This window comes from Chiloscyllium punctatum, chromosome 40, assembly GCF_047496795.1.
Source record: "Chiloscyllium punctatum isolate Juve2018m chromosome 40, sChiPun1.3, whole genome shotgun sequence".
NCBI lineage: Eukaryota > Metazoa > Chordata > Chondrichthyes > Orectolobiformes > Hemiscylliidae > Chiloscyllium > Chiloscyllium punctatum.
Window position 1 is genome coordinate 39322286 of NC_092778.1, and position 26395 is coordinate 39348680.

The 26395-nt window shown below is 40.6% G+C and overlaps 1 protein-coding gene across 3 annotated transcripts in view; it reads right to left on the minus strand.

Moving 5' to 3' along the window:
• Positions 1 to 615: 615 nt before the first annotated feature.
• LOC140464477 (transmembrane protein 114) overlaps positions 616 to 26395 on the minus strand; it is an 89232-nt gene continuing 63452 nt past the window's right edge. For 2 of the 3 annotated variants that reach the window (XM_072559590.1, XM_072559587.1), the window contains one exon: positions 616 to 3714. In XM_072559590.1, the coding sequence (XP_072415691.1) occupies positions 3485 to 3714 (230 nt within the window). In that variant the 3' untranslated portion in view covers positions 616 to 3484. The remainder of the gene's footprint in view (positions 3715 to 26395) is intronic. The other variant, XM_072559588.1, reaches the window with a different exon arrangement.

Below are 26395 nucleotides of genomic sequence, written 5' to 3' on the forward strand. Positions count from 1 at the left end.
CCATTCACAACTTGTATTTCCTTTACCTCAATATTAACAAAATATCCATTTTAATATTTTCATGCTATCTATTTGGACTGGTGGTGAGTACTAAGGCTGGTCTATAAAATGAGAATCTGTGTGAAGTAAAAATAACTAGGCCACTGATGACTAATGTTTGGGACATCATCTGCATAACACAATTTGTCATGCCATCAATGCCATGAACACTAAGATTGCTTTGATTCAAACAGTCAAAAGCTCAATCAATGAATATACCAGGGGATCCTTGCCTTGTAAGTCTCTTCTAAAAGAAAAATGTGCTAATTAGAGTTTGAATAATGTCATTTTTAAAAATGACAATTGTTTAATGTTTTGACTGAAATTGTGGCTAAAAGGGTTTCCACCTAAAGTCAGTCCATTTGTAGATTTGCAGTGATCATACAGTACGGTTGATATCACTGCTTTAAGGATTGGGAAGTGTAATGTCACATTGTAAGCAAGTGCCAGAATTGTTTCAGCTTGCAGGTTACTATTTCTTGAAGGTGTTTCAGAATCCATAACAGTGTTTTGTTCTTTTGAAATCTGAAGCATTAAGTAACAATTAGAAAAGCACTTATAATCAGCAATGCAATGGATGATCATAAAAGATTTTTATTTTTTAATCATTTGTGCATTAGATACATTTATACCACACATTTAATTGCAGTGCTTTAAAGGTCAACTGACAGGGTTGTAACTTCTGTGCACCTGTGAACATCAACCAGATAATAATTAATTTCTTTCTTACTGTTGCCAATCCAGCTACAGTATTTAAAGCTCAAGTACTAATTTATTTCTTCTGTGCTTATTAAAAACTATTTAAATAGACTCATCAACTTTTACCATGTTAATCTGGTTAAATGCTGAGATAAAGATGAAAAATATATTATGATAATTTGAAATTTTCAATTTTGAAAGTAGATGTAAAATAGATTTTCATTTCAGTTCTGTGAAGGCAATCAACATGATTTAAGAGCTCAGAAAGTAGTTTGGAACAGTGAACTAAAAGCATAATTCCCAAAAAGTATGTGATTTCAATTAACTGCCCAGAAGGATACGTGTAATGTTAATTGATAAAGTATTTACAAAGTGGAGCTTTCATACAGAGAAGTCAGACCACAGGCCATTAGTGGTTTTATGTCAGTTTTGAAGAACAGCTTCATCGTAGCAGAAAGAAAATCTGTCACATGTGTAGAAATCTCCAGGCTGTCAGAGTTTATTTCATCGAATGGCCATGTTGTGAGAGCTTGTGTAGAAATTTCCAAGCTGCTAAAACTGAGAAGAGGGTTAGGGCAGCAGAACTAGATGGAAGAATCTAGGCCATCAAAATAGGTAGAAGTTAATTAAATAAGAAATTAAAGAATTAAAGAAGAAGTCATACTTTGCTGAGAAATAATAAGTGATGATAAGATTTTTACAAGCTGCATCATATATTGGGGTTTTTTTGTGTGCAATAAACCTGTATTTTCTGTCTGATGGAACATTGGCAGCCTCATATGAATATTCAGTGACTAACCAACACAGTAACCAACTGCAGAAATGAAATGTATGATCTATCAAGCCAGGTTTCGCTCTGGGATCTGACTTATCCAGTACTACTATCAGCTGGGATCATAACAATACAAAAGTGAAGTTTGGAAAGATTCCAGTCTGGATGATCGACAGGTGGTAAGTTTTCTAAGCTCAGGTGTGCAGTGATGAAAAACCAGTCATTTGCATCAGCTTTTAATGCAATGATGTCAACAGCATACGTTCAATTCCCCAAATGGTTGAGGGTACCATCAAGATCCTACTTTATCAACTTCCTCTCTTGCCTGAGGCATGGTGACCCTACAAGTCATCGCTGCTTAATGAGTGAGAAGCTTATGGTCCTCTGGGACGTTGATAACCTTTCACCCACCAGCGGTCCCATTAGCAGCTTTTCTTTCTCCCAGCCTCACCATTATCCATTACTTTGTCTTCTCAACTGCTGTTCTCTCACTCTGGGCTCCATCTCCACCTATCATTCACTTCTGCTCCTTGCTCTCCATCCCCCATCTTCTGTATATGTACCAACTTTTTTCTAGCTATAACCAGTTTTGAAGAAGGGTCGCTGGACTCAAAATGCTAACATTGCTTTCACTCCACAGAATCTGCTAGACCTGCTGACTTCCTCTAGCTATTTCTGTTTTTGTTTGTGCTTTCTCTTGATGGTGAATAATCAGGCAACATTCACTGTCAAGGCTAATACATAAATAATGAACATTTGGGCTAGATGCTGAACAGTAACAGGTACATTTGGAACTATCTTCATGCAAAGCACTAATGCCTTCAGGAAGGAAGAGGAAGAATATGAATGCCAAATTTATATACTAAAATATTTCTCTTCTGGTAATTTTTGTCACGTTATTACTCATTTTGTGGTATTTGGACCCCAAGAGACACATGCCTTAGGCAAGTGGTGAGGTTGAGAAGATGGGATCTTACTAGTAATCTCGGCCGTTAGGGCACTTGAATCCAAACTGTTGACATTACCTGACATTAAAAGCTGAGGTCAATTATAGGTTCCTCATCACTTCCTCACTGACCTTGGAATATTCAGCACATTCACCATCTAAACTGGGACCTTTTACATAAGGCTGCCAAAGTTCTTTAACAAAAGAACACAAGTTTATTGTACAAAAGAAAAAAAAAGCTATGTATCATACAGTCAATTAAGAATTTAACATTAGCAGCAAAAAGAGTGATTCAATCTTTTCCCAAAATATCTCAATTGCAATTAAATTTTTGTTTGCCTCCAAAACTCTGCAGTCAAAGGGTTAACAGTTAATTCTATAGCTCTGCAACCTGCTGTGACTGCTTAAAATTTGTACTCTAAGGGAATGAGCTTTCAAAATAGTTCTGCATTATTGGAACCTTATTGGTTAACTAATGTTCCCTATATGCACAACTCCTGATAGAACATATAATTAGCCCATTAATGTTTTGGAAAGGACTATAGTTTACTCAGTACTAATTCGCAACATTTACTGTTATTCTAGATTGTAGAAATGGAGTTAAACTTGAAACATAGTTTTGCTGCAAAAGCAGAAGACCTTTGCCACTTGACCTGTAATTCTGACAGCTTTCGGCATTGCTATATAATACTGCTACAGTCATCACACACATACCACTGACAGTATTTCTTTGTTACAATATCTGTGAAGGTTACATTAATAGATATTTTGACTTTATTAACAGTTAAGCAAATTAAACTAACAGTGACTAAGAGCAGACTGGTTTCATTAAGTATTTCAACCACTAATACTTAATTTCACATTTTTAGTATCGAGAGTCCATTAAATATTAACTTAGTGAGAGATGCATATTTGAGCAGCTCCCAGAGTTTTGAAACAATTGCATTATTTCCACCTCGATATAATTTGCAAAAACTTAACATACTTGTCTTTGTTTCACCATAACTTTCCTCAAAAGCATGTTAGCTTCATGTTGCTTCTTCCTGTCTCCTTCTCATACTCGTCAATTTGGCAGCTATTATGAATGCAACACCTGTAAAGACCTCAGCAACGAATGAGATCCATGCCAGAGCTAAAGACCATCCAAACCTGATGTTAATATCTTCCAGAATCTTCTTTCCAGAAAGACAAACAGCTGCTTTAAATGCTGCAGCTGAATATCCGATATACACACTGACTCCGCCAAGAGTTACCAGAGCTGAGGTAAACAGAAGACGAGACATTGATTAAATATTAACATACAGAGCATGGTTTACAGATATTTCACAGTCATGCATTTCCCTCATATTAGACCTCTAATAATTAGTATTGTTACATTGTTACTGACAAATTACATTACAACGACATGTTCAACGATCCTTGTTAAGTAATGTGGCAAGAAAGTCTTTACACTGACTGAAATGGATACAGAGAACAATGAATATAGAACATTACAGTGCAGTACAGGCCCTTCGGCTCTCGATGTTGCACCGACCTGTCATACCAATCTGAAGCCCATCTAACCTACACTATTCCATGTATGTCCAAAATACAAGCAAATGGGATTATTTTAAATTGTGAAAACTGTGGTGACATGGGCAAGTTGGACCGAAGAGCCTGTTTCACTACTGTAGACCTCAATGACCCGATGAAATCCACTTGGACGTTTGGCTCACATCAGGACAGAGCTGGGTGATGTAATGGAGGAGAGCACCCAATATAACTGGTAAAAAGCCTGAACTGGCCTCATAGTTGGCCTCACTATAATATTGGTAGCACTCTGATCAGGTGTAGCCAGGCAGTTGTCATTTGTCATCCAGCAGATCCAGAACTGTTATATCAGAGGGACATTAATTTGGGCAGAGGGGATGACAATCCCAGGGAGGCAGGAGAAGTTTCAGTGCAGCCAGAGGTAGTCATACTCTTCCTGGCCAAAAAGAAATACAGGATTAGCAAAACTATTTAGTGAGATGTACCTCTTCAAGCAGATAACTTACACACCCAATAGGGCATCATTACTTTTTACCATACCATTGAGACATACGAAAATATTTTAACAAATGCTGGAAATAAAAGTGATAAAGTAACTAACCTAACACTAATATTTTAGAAAATGCATTGGATAATGCAGAAAATATTACAGGTGCAAGGATAAAGCATGACAAGGAAAGAGGGTATTGGCATGAATTGTATGGGAAGCTAGTCTCACAGCTGATAAAGTTACTTCAGTTCTTTGAGAAAACAGGCCTTCATTTGCAAAGCTACATCGCTAGATGTAGTATTTAAGCATGTCATTGTAATATAATTTGACACCATGCTAACGAGGTAAAAACTGTGAGATAGGAAGGATCCAAACAAGAGGCAAACTTCAAAATGGAGCAAAGAAGACAGTGTGATTATGGTTGAAATCACACTAACACTGGTAAGTGGTCCCAAGTAATGGTAGCAGAGGGATTTATTTTTAATTCATCCATAGGATGTGGGTAACACTGCCTGAGCCAGCATTTACTGCCCATCCAGAATTTCCCTTGAGAATGTGTTGCTGATCTATCTTCTTGAATTGTTGCTCTCTATGGATGTAGGTACACCCATAGTGCTGTTACAGAGTGTTACAGTGCTGTGGAGAGAGAAATACAGTTGACATTTTAGGTTGATTACACAACATCAGAAACAGTGACAGAGGAGGAGATGAAAGAACAAAAGTTAGGTCTGTGAGAGGGTGGTGGGTAGGGATAATAGGAGGATGGTCAAGACATAAGAGGATAGAAATTGGACATTAAAGAAACAAAGATTGCTCCAAAGGATGTGTCAGTGGTGATAAGTTATCAGCTTTGGTGTGGTAACCCTTTTGAATCTCAACATGTGAATAAGCAAAGTATTCTCATATTATCACATGAGCTCAAACTGCAGGCTGTGTGCATTGTAGCACTCTAGGCACAGGCTGTGTCTGGAGATTGCTCTGTACTATATATAGACATAGTTTTACTATAAATAAACTCACCAGAGATCTTCAGCTAAAGAAATTCATATGCCTTATTTGTGATACATTTAGAAAGCACAAAAATATGTAGCTGGGATTATTTTATTTTAAGCAAAGGAGCAAAGAAAACATCAGCCTCACAAGCTTTTAGGCCAGGGAGACAAGCCACACACTAAATATCAATCCAGAATCTAGCATCCAGAACAGCAATCCAGAGGTCCCCAAAATACAAAAAAAAAGCAGAAACTAATATTTATTCATAAACAAGACAGTCATTTCCATGCAGACAGCTGGTCATTCAAAGTTACTCTAACTTCAAGCTATTTAAAACTTTAATGGCCTTTAGGATTCAGCCCTGCACTGAATTCAGAGAATGCAGGCCAAAATTCAGTCAATCAATATAAATAAATGTGGGCTGCATTCTGAAAATGCACAAAGCCAACTGAATAATTCCTAAAACAACTTCCAAACCAAAAACTAGAGTACAGTGGTGAAAGTATGGAAAGTATGCACAAATTTAAATATAAATTGAAAAGATAGAAGAACAGCAGAAGCACTGATATTAAATCCTCACCATGATTTGGAAAGCCACAGATCGCCCATCGGAGTTAAAACATTTCAAATACAGAATACCATTAAGTTTCATAGATTAAGCAGTTGCAGCACTGATTAAACATGCCATCAACATATTGATAGTTATTGGCAATGTGAAGTTACATGGAGTCAGTACCTTGGGATTATCGGAAGAGGAGCAGACAGATACTACAAAGATATGAAAAGTCCAAGAAAATTAGTTGCATATAGGAATTGACTTTAATAATTCATCACTTAGAATTGATGTCTGACAGGAAAAAGCACATGTATCAACAGATCAATATGTCAGTGGATGACATCATGATTTTTTTAGAGGCTGAATATCAAAATGTAATATGGAGCTGGTAATTGCTTCAAAACTTACCAAAGCAATCCAAAATGAGCTCTTGGAAAAAAAAGGTGACAGCATTGATTCAGTGACAGCAAACAACAGAAAATATTAAGTCATTCTCACACAGATAACAGCACCTGTAAGCATGAGGTGCAGCAAACAATATTGACACTGTAGCTTGCTTGCTTTTTGCATCCCCTGGCTATGTGGAAAGTGCAACGCATCTCACCCACTGCAAAGCTGTGCTGTATTCCACAATCTTTGCAAGGCATGCGGAACAAAAAGCACTGGAAACATCTGTGCAAGAAATCTAGTTCCAAAGATGCACCCAGTGGCTACAACAGGAAACAACCAAACAGAAGGCAAGCACAGCAGTACAGTGAGAACAGAAAGGAATGCTCCAAAGACCTGAGTAAATGCGAGCCAATATATAAAGTTCACAGCTAGGCATGTTTGAATCAAGACCCAGAGTGGAATAATTTCCAACCAGAGGACAAACTTGCTTTCCACATTGTAAATGCCATACATTGTGTGGACACAGTCAACTGACTGGAAGCTTTTAAGCAAAATACTGCAGATGCTGGAAGTCTGAAGTAAAAACAGGAAGTGCTACAGAAGTTCAACAGGTTTGGCAGCTTCTGTGGAGTGGGAAGTAGAGTTAAAATTTCGAGTCCATTATGACTAGTCTTCGAAGCCTGGTTTCTCTCTCCACAGATGCTGCCATAGCTGCTGGGTTTCTTCAGCACTTGCTGTTTTTATAACTATAAGTTTGTGCCACAGTCAACATCAGTTGGGCCCAAAAGCAACGAAACAAACTTTCTTGTCAACTGTCAAAGCAAAATGACTGGGGGGGGGGGGGGGGTCAGTCGGAGGCAGCTGACCAGCTGTAATGATTGGGCAGTATGATGTTGCAGTCATCTTCAACACAAAGTAACCACTCTCATAAAGGATGGAGAACCAAAGTTTCCTTTTGATCTTCTACAGGTTGTTTTGTTTTAAAAAATCAGTCTTTTTTTAAATTGAATGATATAGCAGGTTTGAAAGTCTGAATGGTTACTGCTATATTCCTAACAAATAGATGTAAGGTTGGCATGAAAGCGATTTGGAAATAAAATTTTCTATCCAGATCCAGAATGTTAATGTGAATAATGAGATATGTTGAATAAAATTGTAATCATATATATATATACCTTAAAAATTAAGTATGTCAGTATAAAGTTTTGATAGTGATGTTAAATGTTACCGCATAAAATTGATCAATATAGTTAAGTTGTAATCGGCAGCTTATTCCCAGCCATGATACTATTGTATAAAATGGAGTGTTGTTGCATAGAGTGGAAAAAAACATCAAATCTCATTTTTGTCCAATGTTTTGATAAGAATCACTGCTTGCTGCTTTTTTATGAACTTGCATTTTTATGTGGAGAGGGTGCTTAGATATTAAGCCCCGAGTGTTTCAGAGGTCTTTAGATTTCAGATTTATCTGAAGAGGGTTGGAATATAAAAGCACCGTTGTGCTACTGAGACTTTATAAAGCTCTGGTTAGGCCCCATTTGGAGTACTGTGTCCAGTTTTGGTCCCCACACCTCAGGAAGGACATACTGGCACTGGAGCGTGTCCAGCGGAGACTCACACGGATGATCCCTGGAATGGTAGGTCTAACATACGAGGAACGGCTGAGGATCCTGGGATTGTATTCATTGGAGTTTAGAAGATTAAGGGGAGATCTAATAGAAACTTACAAGATAATACATGGCTTGGAAAGGGTGGACGCTAGGAAAATGTTTCCGTTAGGCAAGGAGACTAGGACCCGTGGACACAGCCTTAGAATTAGAGGGGGTAAATTCAGAACAGAAATGTGGAGACATTTCTTCAGCCAGAGAATGGTGGGCTTGTGGAATTCATTGTCACAGTGTGCAGTGGAGGCTGGGACGCTAAATGTCTTCAAGGCAGAGATTGATAAATTCTTGATGTCACAAGGAATTAAGGGCATGGGGAGAATGCAGGTAAGTGGAGTTGAAATGCCCATCAGCCAGGATTGAATGGCAGAGTGGACTCGTTGGGCTGAATGGCCTTACTTCCACTCCTATGTCTTATGGTCTTATTACTTACAGTGTGGAAACAAGCCCTTCGGCCCAACAAGTCCACACCAACCCTTCGAAGAGCATCCCACCCAGACCCATTCCCTTAACTCTACAGGCAATTTAGCATGGCCAATTCACCTAACCTGCACATTTTTGGACTGTGGGAGGAAACCAGAGCACCCAGAGGTAAGCCCAAGCAGACACGAGGAGAATGTGCAAACTCCACACAGACAGTTGCCTGAGGCAGGAATTGAGATCTCCGGCGCTGTGAAGCAGCAGTGCGAACCACTGTGCCACCGAGGCGCCCTTTAAAATTCAGGAAGGAAGATATCATGCAAAGCAAACTGAGACATATGGAAAACAATTATCGTCCTCTATATGTGTACTCTTTTACAAGGAATGACAAGTCAGATCACTTTGGGTTATGTTCAACAATAACATCCAATTCCAAACTCCGAGTCTACTAAAACTACAGAATAGTGAGGTGACAATAGGATTCAAACTGCTTTCTTCCCAAGTGAATCAATTCAATAGCAGTGTTGTTCATTCAGAATGGGCTGTCTGCATCAAAGGCATGTAATATCAATATCGCATGTCAACACAATAGCCTCAGTGATTATCAATAAGTTCCCCCTTTGCTCTAAATCACAACTAAAGGGCTCAGCTAAACCTTTAGCACATGCACTATGTTGGCTGTTTCCCACCACAACTAATTTTATGAAAGTAAACTCACTTTCTTGGAGCTGGTCCAAAATATCCACATGGGGCTGTCATCTGTGTGTGGTTTTATAGGCAGGCAACGCTCCCTACAATCTGAGGTGAACATTTTATTTCAGCTTGGCTTAATTAAAGCAAAGCTCTGGAGACAAAGGGAGATCACTTCAAATTAATTGCCTTCAATTACTTCAATTATCTGACAACTTCAGGATAATTTCTTTTCAATATTTCATGTTGCTCCATTTGCAGTTTAGCATGACTTCTGCTTTCATTGATTTAATTAATTCAGGATATTTTGAACATCAAGATGCTTTTGAATTTCAAACCAATAAATTGAGCATGAGGTACCTGTTACAGTAAGGCTTTGCAGTCACCTGAGTTGTATGATTGCACAGTCTTGTCACAGCACCCTATTAATATTTCCTTGACTAAAATCGAGACAAGCACAAAAACAGTGACATAAAAGGAAGGGTTTTTTCATTTATCTTGTCAAAAATAAATAGCTGGTATATACCAAATAATGAAATTTGATTGCTTTTCTCTGCAAATCTTACAACTTCAAATGCTACATGGCACAAATTCTCAGTAAAATGTCTTTGTGAGCTAGTTATTAACCACAGCTATCACCAATGCATTACCAACATTTACCTTAGAAAATAACAAAGGTTCTTTTCAGGTTGTGAAAGAGAAATTGCTGAATATATGCAAGCAAAGCTACTTTGGCCTCCATTTTAAGCAGCACCAACCTATTTTGAAACAATCACACTTGCGTTTCTTCTAATGTAGCTGAAAAGTGAATTTAAAACTGATTGATTTTGCATGCTAAAATATTCATGCTAAAAAATAACTTTAAATCTAAATTGTGATTGATAAAATGTCAGGGTAGATCATGTTTTTTTTATTATTTTGCACCCAATTATCATTCATGGAATATTGTGCTCTGGTTGTTAAAAGCAGTTTCAGCAGCTTTTCTAAAAAAAATTATATCTCAATAAAGAATTATCAGATCTGTCAGCAAATATGAGACATTGGGAAAGAATGCACAATGGAAACAATAGTGAGATTAACATCGCAGGACAATATTTATATGCAAATTGTACAGCAAGTTCAGACAAAGGGCAGATGCTTGATTAAACATCAATATCTGATGTTGCTCTTCAATTTGTGCTGTTCTGCCACTAGCTTTATAAAAACAGCTTCTTATTCTCTGCCTCACCACTGAAATGCACTGAGTAATCTTCTTGTGCAAAATCCAGTCATTTCAACTCCTTTAATTAACCTTTCTACTCTGAACATTAACTGCTATAAATGTGAAGTTTCATGCCTTTAGATTTTTTATTGTCATTTGAATTACAAAATGAATTAAAATTTTGCATGTAATTTTTATCTCATCTCTTCTGTCTCTTTATTTTTCATTCCTTCGTCAATTTTTTTTATTTCCCTCTGCTTATTTCACTTTCTGTCCCAGATTTGACTGAATGCATTTCATATTCCCTTCTCAGTCCTTATACTGACGAGTTCACAACATGACAAACTGACTGATTAAGGAGATATATGGTTGTTTACCATACTTTGTGCTACAGATGTCATGTATCCCACACAGTAATAGAATGTGCTTACATTTAGAAGGGACACATGAAAATTTTAAGAATATAACCCACATGGTCAAATCCAATTTAAAGTAGATACCATTGGATTCCACACTATGAAAAAAAATCTGCACTACTACTAACTGTTATGAAGTTGAAGGCGTATACTATACCTTTAAGAATGAATACTGTTTTGCATTGAGAGCTTACAAACATCTGTCATATGACTAATGAGCAGCCTCAGAGTGCACTGGAAAATTGAAAATTTCATTTGGCTGTGAAATAGATACCTGAGTTGGTTGCTGCTTTGACAACAATTTGAATTGAACCAACCAGTTTAAATTTTGCTCCAGAATACTAAAACCCAATCAAGTTTGAATTTATTGTTTTTGCCAACATCAAGCCAATGAGATGATCTGATGTTGGGAGTATAAAAAGGCAGGCAGTTTGAAAGTCAGAGTAACTGCAATCAAAACACTCTCTATCAAAGATATCTTTTCAGGTTAAACATCTTCACAGTAAAAAACAAAGATAATGACCCAGGGAGATCTTCAGCTGAAAGAAGACAGATACTGATGACAACAGCGCTGTATGGTTTTGAAATTAAGTTGATATAATTTTAATAAGTGTTTTGTTGGAACAGTATATTATTATGAAGTTGGAGGCAGATAATAAGCAGTAATGAGAAAAGGGACTTAGAGTTGTGAATAGTTGTTGTTTAATGTTCACTTTTAGAGCTAAAGAGTAAATTGATATTATTTTCTTTAAATGCTGGAATTTGGGGAATTCTCTGTCACTCATATTTGAACAGATTACGAGGGGAGGTGAGCTTTTCTGGGTGCTTAGTTTCATTAACAGAGGGGTTCACTGCTGTGTCATAACATTAACCTACTCATAAGATAAACTTGCATTTACTTTTGCCAAAATAAGATATCCACAAGAAAACGATTTAAAAATCAACTGTTTGTGATTCTAGCAGTTATCTGGAAGTTTTACTGCTAATGTTCTAAGGTTTTGCAGAGTTTGTGAATTGACAAACAAGTATAAACAGTCTATATCAGGGACCAGTTTGTGGAGCATCTGAACTTTGCACGCATGAACCAACGGAACCTTCCGGTTGCCATCCACTTTAATTTTCCCCTCCCACTCCCCTGACACTGTATCCATCCTCGGCCTCCTGCACTGTCAGAGTGAGGTCAAATGGAAACTGGAGGAACAACACCTTAATTTCACCTGAGAACTTACAGCCCAGCAGCCTATACATTGACTTCATTGGCTTCAAAGTCCCTCCTTCCCCAGCCCTATACCAAGTCTAGACCCACAGCCCCTCCTCCTCACCCCCAACCAGTTCTAATCAGTCCATTTTCCTATGTGCTCCACCCTTTCCACTGCCTAATGACAATAACCCCCTTCCTGCATCTACCTATGACCATCCACCTGTCCTTCCTCCAGCCCCATCTCCCTCCCTCTATTTACTACTGGGGTCCCCTCCCCCTCCCCAGTCCTGACGATGGGTTTTGGCCCGAAAGGTTGACTTTCCTGTTCCTTGGATGCTGTCTGACCTGCTGTGCTCTTCCAGCTTCACATCTATTGACTCTGACTTGCAGCATCTGCAGTCCTTCCTGTCTCCAAGTATAAACACTATTTTATCTGAAATGCTCACTGACTCTATGATGGGTATCAGGTTGTGACTGCCCAGGACACTGCACCCACCTCTGCACTGAACCTGTCAAAGTTTCAGTATAAAAAAAGGAGTGATTTCAAGAATCCAGACCATTCATCAAAAGGGCCATAAATGTGTCTCTGCAGAATAAGACTTCTTGTCTTATTAGCTTGCTGGCTGCTAATCAAACACCAGGTCCCATTTGACGAATAAGAGCAGAAAATCCCAGCTTTGAAGAGGCAGAATAGGTTGCATCAGAAGTTGTAGAACATAGAACAATACAGCACAGGAATGGGACCCAGCCTACGACATTGCGCTGAACATTACGCCAAATTAAGTTAATCCCTTCCGCCTGTCCTTAGTCCATAATCCTCCAATCCTTGCATATTCATGTGCTTATCCCTTAAACACCTCTAACCTATCTGCCTCCACCACCACCACTGGCAGCAACATTCCATTCTCCTATGACACTGTTTAAAAAACGTACCCATCACATCTACTTCGAACTTCCCCCCCTCACCTTAAATGCATGCCCATTATAAAAACTATAAAAGCTATCAGATCACCACCAGAATCACAGGTGATTCAAATTAGATTACTTACAGTGTAGAAAACAGACCCTTTGGCCCAACAAGTCCACACCGACCCTCCGAAGAGCAACCCACCCAGACCCATTCCCCTACATTTACCCCTTCACCTAACACTATGGACAATTTAGTATGGCCAATTCACTTAACCCGCATATTTTTGGGCTGTGGGAGGAAACCAGAGAACCCGGAGGAAACCCACGCAGACACGGGGAGAATGTGCAAACTCCACACAGACAGTTGTCTGGGGAGGGAATTGTACCCGGGTCTCTGGCGCTGTGAGGCAGCAGTGCTAACCACTGTGCCACCGTGTCGCCCATATCAGCCTAAAATTATAGGCAGTATTTCTGAGTGAAAACAATCATCATCTTATAACAAGATAACAATAATGGCCATAGAATTGTACTTTTGTCAGTTTGCAACTTCCAAGTCATTTCTCTACATTCATCATTAAGAGATTACTGCTGATTTTCTTCAGTCCTTGAACCTTAATCTAACCTGACCACACAAGAGAATAAAGTGTGTTGGCTGCAGTTTTGTGATCTCAGTAAATCCCCACCTAATTCAGATTACACATGGCCATGACAGTAGAAGTCAAAAGGAGTTCACAATTGCATTGAAAAGTTAAAAAAAGGTCAAACTTGTGAACTGAAAGGGACATTGTCAAAACAAACACCTTGGTAATAATTTCTAAATGAATTTGACAAGATTTGATCCTGTTATTTTTCAGAAATAACTGTAAAAGATTTATCCTAAATCTGCCACTTAAATCTACTTTCTCCCTGCTAGCAGAGAAAGCTACACATTTGTTCTTCAAACTTCAGAAGAGCTGCTACATAATTTTGATAATTCATACAGTTTTGACAGCTCAGGTCATTTTATTTAGAAATCTGAACCAGTTTAATTTAACTTCCATTACAGAGATTTTATTTTTCTCTTTTCCAATTTTCTCACTTGTTATTTTACAAAGACGGTGACTCATTTTATTAAGTGCTGACAGCACTCCAGTACAATACCCAAATGGACATTAACGTGAATGAAAATCAAGCAATTTCCAGCAGATTGGTTGGCAACAAGCAACATCACAACAGAGAGTGGATGTTTTCCTTCAGCATTTGTGTTGTAATCTGGGATACACATTGCCTGTCTTCTGATGAAACTTCTGGATTTTTGTCTCCAATTATTTCTGTGAAATCAAATGCTTCATGAAAGATGAGCAATCTGACACCCCCAAAGCCTCCCATTGCTAAATTGTCAATTATCTACTTTAAAGATTATGCCTTCATGTTCTGAATTCATTGACCAGAGGAAATAATCTTGTTGCATCTAAATTTTCAAATACTGCCTTCATTTGAACACATCGATTAGTTTAGCTTTCAACCTACTATTTTCAAGGGAAAAGCAGCCACATTGAGGAGCCTTTCCTCAGAACTTAACTCTTTAAACTTTGGAATCATCTGGTAAATTTGCAGTGGATCCCTTCCAAGGCCTATGTATTTTTCCTGAGGTTTGCTGTCCAAAGCTGAACACAAAATTCCAGAGGTCTGGCCAAGCTTGTGTAGTGGACGCTGAAGAAGATTATCTCAGAGTACAATGGGACCTTGGTCAGATGGGCCAATGGGCCAACGAGTGGCAGATGGAGTTTAATTTGGACAAATGTGAGGTGCTGCATTTTGGTAAGGCAAATCAAGGCAGGACATATATTTAATGGGGTAAGATCCTGGGAATGTTTCTGAACAAAGAGATTTTGAGGTGCAGGTTCATAAGTTTTTTGAAAGTAGAGTTGCAGGTACATAAGATTGTGAAGCAGACATTTGGTATGCCTGCTGTGCTTGGTCAGTACATTGAGCACAGGAGTTGGAATGTCATGTTGCAGCTATACAGGACATTGATTAGGCCACTTTGGGAATACTGCATTTAATTCTGGTCTCCTTACTATAGGAAAGATGTTGTTAAACATGAAAGGGTTCAGAAAAGATTTCCAAGGATTTTCCTGGAGTTGGAGGGTTTGAGCTATAGGCAGAGGCTGAATAGGCTGGGGCTATTTTCCCTGGAGCACTGGAGGCTGAGGGGTGACCTTATAGAGATTTATAAAATCATGAGAGTGAATAGACAAAGTCTTTTTTCCAGGGTACAGGAATCCAAGACCAGAGGATATAGCCTTAAAGTGAGATGGGAAAGATTTAAAAGGGACCCTGTTCATACAGAGTGTGGTGCAGGTGTGGAAGAGGTGGAGGCTAGTACAATTACAATATTTAACAGGAATCTAAAAGGGTATATGAATAGGAAGGGATTAGATGTATGTGAGCCAAATGCTGCCAAATGGGACTAGATTAATTTCAGGTATCTGGTAGGTATGGATGAGTTGGACCAAAGAGTTTGTTTCTGTGCTGTACATCTCTCTGACTCCATAACTTGATTTTCAATCTAACCTCTGAGGAAGATTCCTTTTTTTTTGATTACTTTTTGGACCTTGGCACTAGCTTTTAACAATTTATGAACAGAGAAGATTTATATTATATTGTCCCTGAAACTCCTAATCTTTCACCGGGGATAACTGTGTCAGGATGGGAGGTATAGTCAGGTCTGGTTGTGGGTGGTTGATAGGGTGTTTCAAACAGTGTTAACATGCTCATGAGAGTAGCTGGATCAGGTTGAGTGGATAGTTTGGAACCATTAGGGTTATATATAAAGGATGGTGGAGGTAGTCAGGTTGCCAAGGGTGGCCAGGGGATCGGTGGTTAGGTGGGTCATGGGTTAAAGGCGGGTTCAATCTGGGGATCAGGATGAGTGGTTGGGCTGTCAGTAATTAGCTGGAAGTTATATTAGAACTTTTCTCTCGAATGTTAATTGTCCAATTATTCTGGCTTGTGCTGTGTAACTGTCCAAAATTAGGAGAAAGTGAGGACTGCAGATGCTGGGGATCATGTGTTAAAAATGTGTTGCTGGAAAAGCGCAGCAGGTCAGGCAGCATCAAAGGAGAAGGAGAATCGACGTTTCGGGCATAAGCCCTTCTTCAGGAATGAGGAGGGTGTGCCAAGCAGGCTAAGATAAAAGGTAGGGAGGAGGGACTTGGGGGAGGGGTGTTGGGAATGCGATAGGTGGAAAAGGTTAAGGTGAGGGTGATAGGCCAGAGAGGGGGTTGGGGCGGAGAGGTCGGGAAGAAGATTGCTGGTCAAGAAGGCGGTGCTGAGTCCGAGGGTTGGGACTGAGAAAAGGTGGAGGGAGGGGAAATGAGGAAGCTGGAGAAATCTGCATTCATCCCTTGTGGTTGGAGGGTTCCTAGGCGGAAGATGAGTCGCTCTTCCTCCAGGCGTCGTGTTGCCAGGGTCTGGCGATGGAGGAGTCCAAGGACCTGCATGTCCTTGGTGGAGTGGGAGGTGGATTAAAGTGTTCAGCCACAGGGTGGTTGGGTTGGTTGGTGCGGGTGTCCCAGAGGTGTTCTCTGAAATGTTCCGCAAGTAGGCAGCCTGGAGGCCACATCGGGTGCAGCGGAAGCAGTAAATGATGTGTGGAGGTGCAGGTGAACTTCTGATGGATATTGAAGGATCCCTTGGGGCCTTGGAGGGAAGTGAGGGGGGAGGTTTCGGCGCAAGTTTTGCATTTTTTGCGGTTGCAGGGGAAGGTGCCGGGAGTGGAGGTTGGGTTGGTGAGGGGGTGTGGATCTGACAAGGGAGTCGCGGAGGGAGTGGTCTTTCCGGAACGCTGATAGGGGTGGGGAGGGAAATATATCCTTGGTGGTGGGGTCCGTTTGGAGATGGCGGAAATGACGAAGGATGATCCGATGTATCTGGAGGTTGGTGGGATGATAGGTGAGGACTAGTGGGGTTCTGTTCTGGTGACGATTGAAGGGGCGGGGTTCAAGGGTGGAGGAGCGGGAAGTGGAGGAGATGCGGTGGAGAGCATCATCACCAATGTCTGAGGGGAAATTGCGGTCTTTGAAGAAGGAGGCCATCTGGGTTGTTCGGTATTGGAATTGGTCCTTAGATGCCTTAAAAGATGCCTTCACCGCAGTGGTCTGTGTGGTGGCTTTCCTGAGCATGCCGAACATGGACAGGCTGCTGATACTTGCAAGATACGAAAGAGGGAAAGTGGCGCTACCAACTGTTATAAGTTGTGGTAGCTGTAAAGTACATTGACCATGGGGTCAATGTGAGAGTTGCACTGCAATGAACAATGAGTCTTGCAGGACCTACCCAGTCCTCACCAGTGCGGGTCAAGATCCTTTCCTTTAAAGGGATGAGCCAAATGTCAGCCATTTTGGCCTATTTTCTGGACTGTTTTCTCTAGTAATAAGAGAAAGGGAATTGTTTGAGATGGCATTGGGTGGCACAGTCTGTTAGTGTGGATACAGATGGGAGAAAGGTGATGAGCTGTCCTGATTCGATGAGTAGGCCGTGCAGAGGGCGTGCAGGGTCAGTCTTGTAGAGGAGATTGGAGTTTGGTGGGAGCAAGTCAGGGAGTGAGCTGCAGGCGATAATAAGAGTGTAAAGCATGGTGAAGGCAGCAGCAGAGATAGATTAAGTGTTCAGAGGCAGAGAGAAGATAGCAGCACTTACGCTGGAATGAAGGCGGTCATTAACCACTATCCTACACTGCTGGGCATTCCTCAGAACTATCAACCTGGATGGCAATCTTAGACCACGCTGGTACGGTCTGGTGTTGTGGTGTCCTCTGGTGATCCTGGGGGAACAGAACACTCCCCTTCTGCATGACTCTGTCCACTGTGACCTCCTGGCCACAAAGTGAGGCACCAATTTCCCCTTGTCTGCCAAACCCTGTGCAGCTATACAGGGCAGCTCCTGAATGCCAGCACTTGTCCAGGCTTTTCAAATATGGCACCAGTGTCAAGGATGCCAGTCTGCTCCAAACTATCTGTGCAGTGGTGAGTAGTTCCAGCTTTGGTGAGTGGGAGAATTGGGTGAGCATCAGAAACGAGGGGTACCATGGGGAATGATAGGTGGTTAACTCTGCCAGTTTTGGAAAGCCTTGCAAGAAATCTTGCTGGGCCTTGTACAGATAAACAGGATGAGAATAACACATTGCCAAAATACACTAACATTCAGCACAATATCTCTACTACTCAGTCAGGTCCACTCTTTGGATAAAAATATTGTCGCAGAATTCACTGTAATGGTGATGGAGACAATGGACATGTCTTAGCCAACACTCCAGTGATATATTGGCAATAAAATAATTACTTTATGTCACAGGGAGCTTATAGGCAGGTTGGGGATGGTGCTGTCAATGTCTGAGACAATCTGCTGAACAGGGCAACCGGTAATTTTTGCGCTTAGTAAAAGAAAGTTAGTCGTATTCTAAAAAGGTGAGCAGTCAAACCCTGAAAATCCCCTGTCTCTTCCTGATCCCAACTCCACTCCTAAATAGACACATTTAGCAGCAATGTTTCTGATCTAGTAACTTACAGATAAGTCAGAGTTGGTGTGTGTGTTGCATTCAATTGATTTGATTAATTTGATCAATGAATCTGTACAAAAGGTGTGTAAATATACAACTTAGTGTTAAAGACAGATTCTCATGCAAACTTGTCTCCCATATTCATGTCAATACTGAGCCACATTTCAACAGTGATTGCAATTAGTGCAGCATGGTGGCCCAGTGGCCAGCCCTGCTGCCTCACAGTGCTGGAGCCCTGGGTTCGATTCCAGACTTGCGCAACTGTCTGTGTGAAGTTTGCACACTCTCGCCGTGTCTGTGTGAGTTTCCTCCCACAATCCAAAGATGTGCAGGTTAAGTGAATTAGCCATGCTAAATTGTCCATAGTGTTCAGGGATGTGTAAGTTAGGTGCATTAGTTAGGGGAATGGGTCTGGGTGGGGTAATATTCGGAAGGGTCCATTTGTTGGCACGAATTCCTATTCAGTACACAAGCTCAGTAAATGTTAATAAGGAAATCAGAAGAGATGTTTAGCCACCAAAATACTAAGTAATTCAGAATATATAATCAAAGTTTGAGATTTTAATGAAATTCTCTGAATCAGTAAGATATTAAGGTTACTGTTAAGCCACCTGCTGAGTGATGGAATAGTTTACTAATTCTTTTTGCTAGAGTGCCCTCTACAGTCATCTACTTGGATCTGATGATCACATGGTGTTCCCTCAGCAAACCCAACTTTACCATGTCGATATTTTTAATCAATCTGTGAAGACATGCTATAATAGATATTTGGAACAAGGAGAATTTGAATCCAGATCAGAGGTAGAGAACTACCACTACACCACAAGAGCCCTCAATCTTACTGTTGTTTAAACATTTCCAGAAGGGCTATAACACACAATCAAATTACTTTTATCATCACCAAATCACTTGTGGCCAAACTTGCGACTGAATGAGGGCAAAGCTATAATCATCGGCTGTCCATCATTTTCACTGAGGCTCTCTGTGGCAAAAGTCCTTACAATTTGATGTATCCACAAGTACTCCTAGCAATTTTTATACATGCACAATAAAAAGCATCCTGTGCTGTACATTACAATTTGATATGGAAACTGCTCTGCCCAAGACGGCGAGAAGTCATAGAGAGTTGTGAACGTAGCCCAGTCCATCACACAAACCATCCTTCTACCAACTGGCTCTGTCTATACTTCCTGTGGCCTCTAGAAAGCAGTCAACATAAGCAAAGACGCTTCCCACCCCTGTTATATTCTCTTCCACTCGCTTCCATTGGGCAGAATTACAAAGGTCTGAAAACATATATCAGCAGATTCAAGAATAACTTCTTCCCCGCTGTTGTCAGACTTTTGAATGGCCCACTCATATATTGGATTAGTGGTGCTGGAAGAGCACAGCAGTTCAGGCAGCATCCAACAAGCAGCGAAATCAACGTTTCGGGCAAAAGCCCTTCATCAGGAAGGGCTTTTGCCCGAAACGTTGATTTCGCTGCTCGTTGGATGCTGCCTGAACTGCTGTGCTCTTCCAGCACCACTAATCCAGTATTTGATTTTCAGCATCTGCAGTCATTGTTTTTACCACTCATATATTGGTCAATCTTTCTCTGCATATTCTCTATAGCTGTAACACTGTATTCTGCATTCTGTTCTATTACCCTATGATTTGCCAGATAACATGCGTGGGTTTCCTCCGGGTGCTCCGGTTTCCTCCCACAATCCAAAAATGTGCAGGTTAGGTGAATTGACCATGCTAAATTGTCCGTAGTGTTGGGTGAAGGGGTAAATGTAGGAGTATGGGTCTGGGTGGTATACGCTTCGGCAGGTCGGTGTGGACTTGTTGGGCTGAAGGGCCTGTTTCCACACTGTAAGTAATCTAATCTAAAAAAAACAATACTTTTCACTGTATGTCGGTATATGTGATTATAATAAATCAAACCCATAATAAACCAAATCAATTACAGCCCATAGCTACTTAAAAGCAGATGTCTCTCATCATAAAATCCTGGAATTTCTATTGTATGTTAATAATTAATACTGTACAACAACTTTTACATAAAGACAAAGGAACAGGAGAAAGCCATTCAGCCCCTTGAGCCTGCTCCTACATTTTAGGTAATGTCTGATCATCTATCTCAAAGCCATTTACACAAGGTACCTCCATATTCCTTGATATCATTAGTGCCTATGTATCTATAAATCTGTCTTATGTTTACTCAATGATTGAGCTTCCATTGCTCTGGGTCAGAGAATCCCAGATGTTCACTACTCTCTGAGAGAAGATACTTCTGCTCATCTCAATCTTTTATGGTTTGCTCCTTATTCCAAGCATATGAGAGAAAAGTCCCATTCCCCCCACACACATCTAGAACAGAGGCAAATCATTCCTGTCTGGTCCTTAAAGATGTTTGTAAATTTCAATGAGATCAGCTCTCAGTTTTCACAACTTAAGAAAACACAAGCTCAATCCTCTCAGTATCACCTTAGAGGTGAAGGTGAAGGTGTCCACTAAATGCAGAACCATTTAACATGCCCCCGCTTTATTTGCTTATTCCAGCTACTCATTCCCAATGAATAGCTCAGAATAATGGATCCTGATTTCAACACCTGCTGAGTTCAGTTGCATAGCCAAGTGATTGCATAATAGTGTCCCTGAAAAGCACCTGGAAAGGGGAGGGTGGTGAATCTCTTCATTAGGCACACTAGAGCGTTCCTTATCACATTTGCTAGGCTGCTGGGAAGTCCATTTAGTTGGAGAGCTCAATTTCTGTCAGTCTATTCAATCAGAGGTTTGTTTAGACTAAAACTGAATTAATGCAAGCCACAGACAAGTCCTCAAGGCCCCACTTTATGACACTCAGGAAGTGGTTGGGAATGGAGAGAGGTTGACTTTCCAGCAAGTGCTGGGAAGATCAAACTATTCCACATCCGTCAGAGACATTGCTGAGAATGCAGTTCCAGATGTTTCACCCATACGACCTGGGAGGGCAAGTTTCACATCAATGACCTTTCAAGAGGAAGAAGAATGCATACAGCTGTTTATTTCTCTAACGTTATTAACAATACGTGGCAATAGTCCTTTCCCTCCTCACTACTACTCACAACATTTCCCTTTCCTCCTTTACATCCTTCACCACCCAACAAAGGACCAGAATGCTCATTGTAAATACATTCTCATCACTTCTTATTTTTACTCAGGTGTGTTCTCACTTCTTCTGATGAAACGTCACTGGCCTGAAATATCTGGAATCCTAGCCCAGACAGACTTGTCATGTTGAGTGGTTTGCTGTTTTCAGCTCAAGAAAGCAAAAAAGAATGAAATATCCTGCTCGCTTGTAAAAATGTCAGGAAGCTTTTTCTCTGCACAAGTCCCACCAATAGGCATCATGTTTGCAGACTAAAGGTCTGTTGGGTAAGGTGGTCTGATATACAAGGACCCACACCCAGGACCACAGGTGGGAAATGGTGGAGCAAGAAATCATGGGATTTCTTTTGGTAACGAGCAGTCTTGGTCATGCATTAGATTCCACTTGCAATGTGTGGAAAGGTTTCCAATCCCAGCGTCAAGTTTAAAATTTTGGGGATGTTGAACAGGTATTCTGCTGGTGATCACTGATGTTTGGGGAGGGAGGAAATGGTAATAAACTCCAAACCCATAGGGGGTCTTAGGTAGTGAGGATGGAATGGTATTCAGGGATTATGCAGCCTGGGAGGATGTAGATAGTGGTCAGCAGGCATACAGTGGTATCAAATCAGATAGATCAAAAGAGGGGGTTATAGTTTCCCTTGTTGGGGCTGGAGGAGCCATGCCTCTTCCTGGCCATCACGCTGTGTCGTAAGGGTATATACCTCATACATTCAGCCTCCTTCACCTCCTTTCACCAGCCAACACAAATTAAAATTGAATGAGTGACAAAATGAAAGATTGAACCCTTAATATAATATCCAAATGACTAACTCAGCTTTCTATGAGTGGATTGGTTAACTGCTTCACATCCTAAATATATTAAAACCAGACATAGGTAGTTTTGAAGGCTTAACTTCTGTTTCCGATTTTTTTAACTTTTATTTCCGAATCAGCCTCTTCCTATATGAGTTGAGATTCAACTCATTAACTCTGTGTTTTTCACCACAAATGCTGCCTGATCTGGTGAAGATTTCTCATACTTCATATTTTATCTCACCTTTTCTTTCTTTCATTAAAGCAGTCAGAAGTATCAAGCTTTTTAAGCTTTCTAGTCTGTGCACCAAACTTCTCGAATGGCTCCTTCCTTGCTCACTTCACACTCTGCCCACCTGCTTTCAATTCAATGTCTCCACATTTAATTAACTCTTACTTCTTCCCTCTCTCAAACACTTCACAACAAGTAGAAATCCCACTTTCCTTTTTACTTTTTCTCCCACATTCAACTTTCTCTCTCTCTCTCTCTGTCTCTCTCTATGCAGGGTAAACCCCACACAACTGGAGAATTCTGGAGAGCATACTAACAGCAATGCCAGGAATATCTAAAAATGTAGTGTTAAGTTGGTGAAGGTGTAACTCTAAAGCCATGTCATTTTATTTTTCTGTAATTTTGATTGAAGACTGAAATGGGTAAGGAGCTATTTTAAAAATCCAGAATTGTTGAAGGATGACTGCATTTATATAAAACTAAACCTTCACTGTAAATACTGTTTATTCAGTTGCTGAATCAAGCAGTAATGAAAATCGGGTTAAAGATGAGCTGGAGCCAAGGAGCGTGTGAGAATTGAGCTTTGCTAGCAACAAGTGGCTGATTGGTCGGTGGACCAGTGACCAGTTATCAATAACAAAGGCTTTCGGCCTCCAACAACTGTGTGATTGGCTCCCAGACAGCTAAACAGCTTCTGGGTGTGAAGCAGCATTCTGATCAGCACAAGAATCACTTCAGCAGGTTTTGTGGACAGGGACATCTGAACTGCTGTGCCAGTCTTTCCCTATACCCAAAACACCCATTTTAATTTGTACCTGTCTACATGTGTGCGTGTGGAGGGGCATTTATAAGAGGGTTAGAGATTTAACAATAGAGTTATAAGTCAATGGTTCATAATTGTTTGTGTGTAGTTAGAATCTTTTATTTGTGATAAATAGTTTTTCTTCTTAAATATGGAAACCTGGTCATTGCTTTCTGTCAACTTGGGGCTACAGGACAGGCAAATTGGAGAATTTTGTGTAGTTTTATAAAATCTTTAACTTTTGTCATGACTCCTGGTATGTCGGGACTTGAGTTCCAGAGTAGTACATCCAAGTGAGGTGTGATATAATACAAGACCTAATGCAAAACAGCAAAAGCATCATGCGACAGGCTGATCTTACAACAAATGGATCAGATCTAAAATCTGCATATACAGCCATGATTAGTGATAAACAATGAATCAACCTATCGATTAGATAAAATCCCTAACCCCCTTAATGGGACAATCCAGCATTTCATTACAACAGCAAAGATTGAAGTATTTAGAACCATCTTCAGCCACAAGTACCAAGCGAATGAACCATCTCAACCTCCTCTTGAACTCCCCAACAATATATGTCAGTCTTCTGCCATTGTTTTTGCGACATATGATGTTAAAATGTGGCTGAATGTACCAGACACAGCAAATCTTACGGGGCATTACAACATCCCTGCTTAGCACTGACATGTATTCCAGAATAGGAAGCTGTTCCATTACATCTACAACATAGGAATCTGCCCCAACAATCTGGAAATTTGTCCAGGTATGTCCTGTCTGCAAAGAGAAGGACAAATCCAACCCAGGCAATTAATACCCCATCAACCTCCAGAGATCAACTTGATTGAAAGCAAGATATCTCCCTGAAGAGAACAAAGATGAACATTGTAGGGGCCCAGCAATAAAAGCATTGCTTGTTAAATCAGATGCTTTAAATGCTGTCAAAGCTATGCTACCAGCATCGTTAGGAGTGCAGGTTAATTCACTTCCAGTTTGTGCGCACTCTGTGTCAACCTTGGAGAGCATGATCACATTTAGAAAAGCTGCAGCCAATAAGAGCCCATATTCATCATGGAAGCTCAGTAGCTGTCATGCAGACCCTTGGCTCAGCCTTGGCAAGCCAGTTTTCCACCCGGGATCCACTGACAGTCCAAAAAAAAGAGGCTTTCAAGACTTTACCCATGCTCGGCAATTCACTTTCTGTGACATCAATTACATTGCTGAGCCCCATTGCTTACCATTGAAATGGTAGTGGCACAGCTTAAGGAGCATGTCTTCCCCTTTCTCAGGATGTCCGTAACAGTGTGTTTCCTTCCTCACCACTGATTCAATCGTCGTTCCAATTCAATAACAGGAAGCCAGCTGGGTTCAACTTCATCAGCAATAACCAAAGTGCTACAGCTTACAATGTTCCAGATGCTGAATATCTAATGCAAATCCAGAGAATGCTGAAGAAACAGTCGATCTGACAGCATCAGATTACTGTCAGGCTTGCTGAGTTTCTCCAGCAATCTTTGTGCTTGTTACAGTTTACTGCTGGACCCTCAGAGTCTCAAATACTCAGAAGTCACCATCTACAAGATTTCAAGAGTTCCTCCAGGAATAAGAGATTTCCACCAGCTTTGCTGTAGCCATGGAATAAATAGCAAAGAATAATATAGCAGAGAAACAGGCTCTTTGGCTCTCCAAACCTGTGCTGGCACATTTTGCTTTTCCATACTAGTGGGTGGCACGGTGGCACAGTGGCACAGTGATTAGCACTGCTGTCTCACAGCGCCAGAGACCCGGGTTCAGTTCCCGCCTCAGGCAACTGTCTGTGTTGAGTTTTGCACATTCTCCCCGTGTCTGCGTGGGTTTCCTCCGGGTGCTCCGATATCCTCCAAAGATGTGCAGGTTAGGTGAACTGGCCATGCTAAATTGTCTGTAGTGTTAGGTGAAGGGGTAAATGTAGGGGAATGGGTCTGGGTGGGTTGCTTTTCAGAGGGTCGGTGTGGACTTGTTGGGCTGAAGGGCCTGTTTCCACACTGTAAGTAATCTAATCTAAACAAAACTGTCTTCACTTACAGGATCCATATCCCTCTATTCCCTTCCTGTTCACGTTCGTCCAAGTTCTTCTTGAATGCTGCTATTGTGTCTGCTTCCACCACCTCCTCTGGCAGTGGATTCCAGGCACTCAGCACCCTTTGTGTGAAAAATTTGCTTTGCATATCTTTTGCACCTTGAAACTATGTCCCCTAGTGATTGACCCCTCCACCCTGGGAAAAAAAGCCTCATACTTTCCACTCTATCCATGCTATTCACAATCTTATAAACTTCTATCAGGTAACCCCTCAACCTCTTGCATTTCAGTGAAAACAAACTCAGTCTATCCAACCTTTCTTCATCGCTAAAATCCCCCATACCAGGCAAAATCCTGGTAAACCTTTTCTGTACCCTTACCAAAGCATCCACATCCTTCTGGTAATGTGGTGACCAGAATTGTACACAATATTCCAAGTGTAGCCTAACTAAAGTTCTATGAAACTGCAGCATAACTTACCTGTCCTTATGCTCAATGCCCCCTCCAATGAAGGCAAGCATGCCATTGGCCTTTTTTACTAAATTATCTTCAGTGATAATATAGCAGAGAAACAGGCTCTTTGGCTCTCCAAACCTGTGCCACAGACAGTGCCACCTTCAGTGATCTGTAGACCTGCACACCCAGATCCCTCTCCATATCCATGTTGAGGAAGAATTCACAAATCTTTTCAGAAAGACATTAGTTGACCAGGAGATGACCCCAGTATATTGATTCCTTGCATGATAAAAGTTTCCAACATAATATTGTATTTGGAATTAAAAACAATGCATTTGTTTCATTGGTTAATTTGGTCTACAGCTGTTCTTTATTATAGAAAATGTTCTACATTGTCAGAAAGACAATGTTATAAATATTGGGTGTGTACTTTTGATGTTCATTAATGCAGATTCAGGAGA